The sequence below is a fragment of the Lathyrus oleraceus genome, chromosome 5, assembly GCF_024323335.1.
Source record: "Lathyrus oleraceus cultivar Zhongwan6 chromosome 5, CAAS_Psat_ZW6_1.0, whole genome shotgun sequence".
NCBI classification, from domain to species: Eukaryota; Viridiplantae; Streptophyta; class Magnoliopsida; order Fabales; family Fabaceae; genus Lathyrus; species Lathyrus oleraceus.
The window spans coordinates 284,422,867-284,428,071 of NC_066583.1; the positions used below are offsets into that span (position 1 = coordinate 284,422,867).

Here is a 5,205-nt window from a genome sequence, read left to right on the forward strand (position 1 = left end):
TTTCATCAAAAGCCTCTGAAGGTTAGAAGATAAGATCAAAAAAATTTGCGTCAGGATAATAGTACACAATACAAGATCACCATATCCTCCACTACCCTGATTTTATGGGCTAAGGACAATAGTATTTTACCATTTTTCCTCCCATATGCACATTGTTATGAAAGAGACAGTTGCAATTCAATGTTCCAATTCTACCCTCCAACGGTTCTTTTATGTGCATATATAAAAGAGACTTGAAGATTGGAGGAAGTTGTTAATACTTTGATAACACTCACGCTACTGAACATACACACGCTCTTGTTAAAGTAAATATTTTATTTGTATATTTTTGTAAACACACAAGAGTTTTTGCTCGTTACTGTGTGAGAAATATTAATTGTATTAACTTGTGTTAATCTGCTTTCTTAGAAGCATTCTTTGTTAACAAAACTTGTAAATCTCAAATATGTTTAAGTGGTTTCCTTGAGTGACTAGGTTTTAGTCAGATAGACTCAAGAAGACAAGGACAATTTGTCTTTGTGGTGTCTGTAATTAGATTTTGATTATAGTGGATTAAGTCATTCTTGAGAAGGTGAAATCACTTTGGTAGGGTGGACTAGAGGTAGCTTCGTTAACAGCAAACCAATATAAAAATAACTTTGTTATTTTTCTTGTTCGTGTTTTTCCTTGATTGAGTTGGTTTTGAAAAAAACTTTTGTTTTTAGAAATTCAATTCAAACTCCCATTTCTTGTGTTTCTTGTCACCTTCAGTTTGTGTCATTTCAAGTTGTTATGTCTGAGTCAATCGTAATATGAAGTCCAATAACATCAATTATATTAAATTTAATCAATAATAATATTGATTTTTGTTTAAAAAAATACCAGACAAACAAACTAGGTTTAACTAATTCTCTTTTATAAGTAAAATTTTACTTTTGACACTTATTAAATAAATGATGTATTTTGATTATATGTAGACTATATATATTAATTATTTAATGAATAAAAAAATGGAGGAGGTATTAGTTATAAGATAAAGTTTTTTCTTTTTTTAAGATATATCAACTAAACAATATATTCTATTTCTAATTTATATATTATTTATTCAATGAATTAAGGTAGAAAAGTTATAATATATATTATCAAGTAATGTTGATTTTTTTATGAATTAAAACAAAAATTAAGGTTAACATGCGCCCCAATGACATAAGTTAATGATATATTTATAAAAATATTTTCTTGGAATACGTGTATTTGATTTCTTGAAACTTAAAATTTTGTTTTATTCAACATAAATTTTTTAATAGTAGTAACCTTAACTTGTACCTCAAAAACACAAGTTAACAAGACCTTAAAACAAATAACACAAATGCACCGGAAAGATCATTACCCAATCATGAACCATTCCTCATTGTCTCTTTGTATCTGCCTGTTGATTTTACATTGTATAGAAGGAAAAATGAAGAAACCAGTATCCGTATAAAATCTACATAATTGGAAATAAACACAAATCTAACATAACTTTACAAAAATTATAAAAACTATTCCTGGTAATATGTTGATCCAAATAGTAAAAATTATTTATTCTCTTAACAATAACTCATTCCGTTAATAAGTCCATTCCAGCGAAAGCAGCCGTATATACATAATCTAGGTAGTAAAAAACAAAAAAAAATCACTTTAAAAAAAAATAGTACTACTATCTATATGTAAATGATGAATCCCATTGTCTCTATTTGCATTTGATGTTCTAAGCAATTTTTTAAATATAGTACTACTATCTTTATGTATATGATGAATCCCATATTTGCATTTGATGTGCTAAGCAATTTTCTATAACATTAAAAATAGCACAACTATATTTATGTAGGTCAAATATATCAATTTTCCATAACTTATTGGGATGCATGAACCAACACACACCCCGTAAGATGGTCTATAAGAACACAACATACCCAACATCTTACGAAACAGAGCTTGTAAAATGGCAAAACCTTTTTCTAATGAATCTAGTGCAGTCACCATCCTCTCAAAATGCACTGTTTTCCCAGACAAGAAATCATCTCTTGGAGACTTAAAACTCTCTGTCTCAGACCTCACCATGATATGTGCTCAATACATTCAAAAAGGCTGTCTCTTCACAACTCCATCTCTCCCCTCTCAAACTCTCATTCCTCAGCTTATTGCTTCTCTCTCTAAAACCCTCTCTCTCTTCCCTCCACTCGCTGGCCGTTTCGTAACTGACTCCGACGGTTACATTTACATCTCATGCAACGACGCTGGCGCTGATTTCATCCATGCAACCGCCACTCACCTTACTATCACCGACCTTTTGTCACCACGTGATGTCCATGCTGCCTTCAAGCAATTCATCCCGTTTCATTGTAAAATCAACTACTCCGCTCATTTCTCACCAATCTTGGCTATTCAGGTCACTTACCTCGCCGACGGGATCTTCATCGGTTTTGCCGTATCTCATGCTGTCACAGACGGTACTACCGTCTGGAACTTCTTTAACACGTTCGCTGAGATTTCCAGGGGAGTCACACAACCTACTAGAATCCCTGATTTCCGCCGGGATTCTATTCTGAACTCAAAAGCCGTCCTTCGTTTATCGGAAGACGACATCAATCCGAACTCCAAAGCTGACGATTCCGTACGGGAGAGAATTTTCAGCTTTAGCCAGGAAGCAATTCAGAAGCTAAAAGCGAGAGTGAATCGCAACCGTACATTACCGGCGGAGATTTCGTCGTTTCAGTCACTCTCCGCTCTAATGTGGCAATGCGTTACACGCGCTAGAAAACTTGAGGGTAATAAAAGAACGACGGTTAGAATGGCCGTGAATATTCGTAACCGTTTGGAGCCGAAGTTATCAGAGTATTATTTTGGGAACGCGATTCAGAGCATTGTCACGTTTGCATCTGCTGGTGATGTTATTGATAGAGATCTTACGTGGTGCGCGGAGCAGCTGAATAAGAATATTAGGGAGTACAATAGTGATGTGGTGAGGCGCGTCGTAGAGGATTGGGAGCGCGAGCCGAAAGCTGTGAAGATGGGGAATCACGACGGTGGGATAGTGCAGATTGGTAGTTCGCCTAGATTTCCTATGTATGATAATGATTTTGGATGGGGGAGACCGTTGGCGGTGAGGAGCGGTGGTGGAAATAAGTTTGATGGCAAGATGTCGGCGTTTCCGGGGAGGGAAGGCGGCAACGCTGTCGACTTGGAGGTGGTTTTGGCGACGGATACGATGGGGATACTTGAGAACGATCCTGAGTTCTTGCTTTACGCTTCTTGTCAGCAATGACACGTGTCATAATTTTGATTGGCGGCGTAAATGTCACTTCCTCTTTCATTGGTCTGTTTCTGTTTTTTAAATATTAAATAAGTTTTGTTGCAGAATAAAAATAAGTTTTGTTGCAGAATAAGGAGTAAAACTGAGACGCTGTAACGGCTCTTTGCGAACCATTGTGACCTATCACCGTATCACGTACAGGTACAACTTGTATTAGGTTTGTACTTTGTAGCATACTTTTTAACGGGTTCCTTGAAGTTGGATACCGATGTCACTTAATTAAAGGGCGATAAGTATTTAATTAAATCTATTGTTCAAACCATTGCAATTGTCTAGTCATCTAGTATTTCTTTGAGAGATGTGTTCGCTTAGCTTAAAATCATACTAGTACTAGCAAATTCCGACGTCAAAATAGGAGTTTGAATTTATTCTTCCGACCTTACTTATAAATTAAAAATTATTTATTAAGTTCTTACGTCTCATAAAAAATATCTTATTTATCTTATTTATATTATTTTTTTTAAAAATAATTATCCTTTTACACTATCAAAGTAGTATTTATTATTATTTTTTCACTATCACATATTTATTTATTAACTTTTACTTTATCTAATCACTCTTTTATCATCAAAATCAACACATCCAATCATTTTTTTAAGAACCGTGAATTGTTCAAATATGACATTTTTTATGAGACGGAAGGAGTATTAAATAGTACTTCATCCATCTTATAAAAAATGTCTCATTTTCACTTTGTCTTTGTTTTAACAAAATAGTTCTTTTACAGTATCATTGCAGCATTTATTATTAATTTTTTACTATCATATCCCTATTTTTTTAGTTTTCACTTTATTTAACTACTCTTTTAAGTACAATTAATAGAAGTATTCTAGTAAATAATATTAGTTTTATCATCAAAATCAACACATCTAATCATTTTTTTAATAATTGTGAATTGTTAAAATTGAATATTTTTTATGAGACGAAGGGAGTACTTCCTCCGTTCCTTTTTAAGTGTCATTTTTTTTTACTTTTTACATATCCAATAAAATTAATCATTATTGCTATTTTTTAAACCATCATCATCTTTTTTCCTATTCTACCCTTAACTTTTTATTAATTTATTTAATTTTTCTCTCTCTATGTAATAATTAATACTACTTGAAACTTTGAAATGACACTTAAAAAAAATAAATTTTTTTCTAAAAAATGACACTTAAAAATGAACGGAGGGAGTAGTATTTTTTTTGTATATTTTATATAAAAGAATTAATACCGAATATATGTAAGTGACTTTGGATAAATTTTAATGTAACTTAGGAAAAAATTGATGTTATATAAGACTATAAAACATGATTTACCAATTTAAAAAAGAATTTATTTTTTCACTTTTATACCTTCTCATAATTTTTTTTTGTGAAAATTCAAAAATATCTATAGAATTTAGAGATGCATTTTCAGACACACCTATTTCCTATAAAATTGAACGCAGACGAATGAGTCATTCATATATTATACTTAATTTTATTCTGAAGATGCATTTCTGAAAGTGTATTTAGTATAATTTGGAGATTCATATCTGAAAATGACTCTGATACTTCAAACCAGAAATAGAGACAATATGAGTAAGATTTAGAAATAAAAACGACTTGTCATTAAATTAAAACACGAAACATTACATAGATAGTTGTTAACATAAGTTTAACATTACATATAGTTATTAACATGTAGTTCAGAACGTTGCAACATATTGATAATATCGTTTGTACATCCTGTAAAATTAGTAGATCAACCGAGGTGTGAGATTGGCGAAGCCTATTTTGAGCATATTAGTTCTTTGAGACCGAGTTGGCATGATAGTTGAGAACAATCACTACAAGAATAACTTTGTGCAGCCACGTGATTTAGTGACGTGAAATGCACGTGGCAAA

General features: G+C 32.2%; 1 protein-coding gene across 1 annotated transcript; it reads left to right on the top strand.

Moving 5' to 3' along the window:
• Window positions 1-1,786: 1,786 nt before the first annotated feature.
• On the top strand, window positions 1,787-3,596 carry LOC127083931 (uncharacterized acetyltransferase At3g50280-like). Its single transcript, XM_051024300.1, has one exon. It carries the CDS (start codon window positions 1,964-1,966, stop codon window positions 3,284-3,286), a length of 1,323 nt encoding a protein of 440 aa, XP_050880257.1. The 5' UTR covers window positions 1,787-1,963; the 3' UTR covers window positions 3,287-3,596.
• Window positions 3,597-5,205: the final 1,609 nt, after the last annotated feature.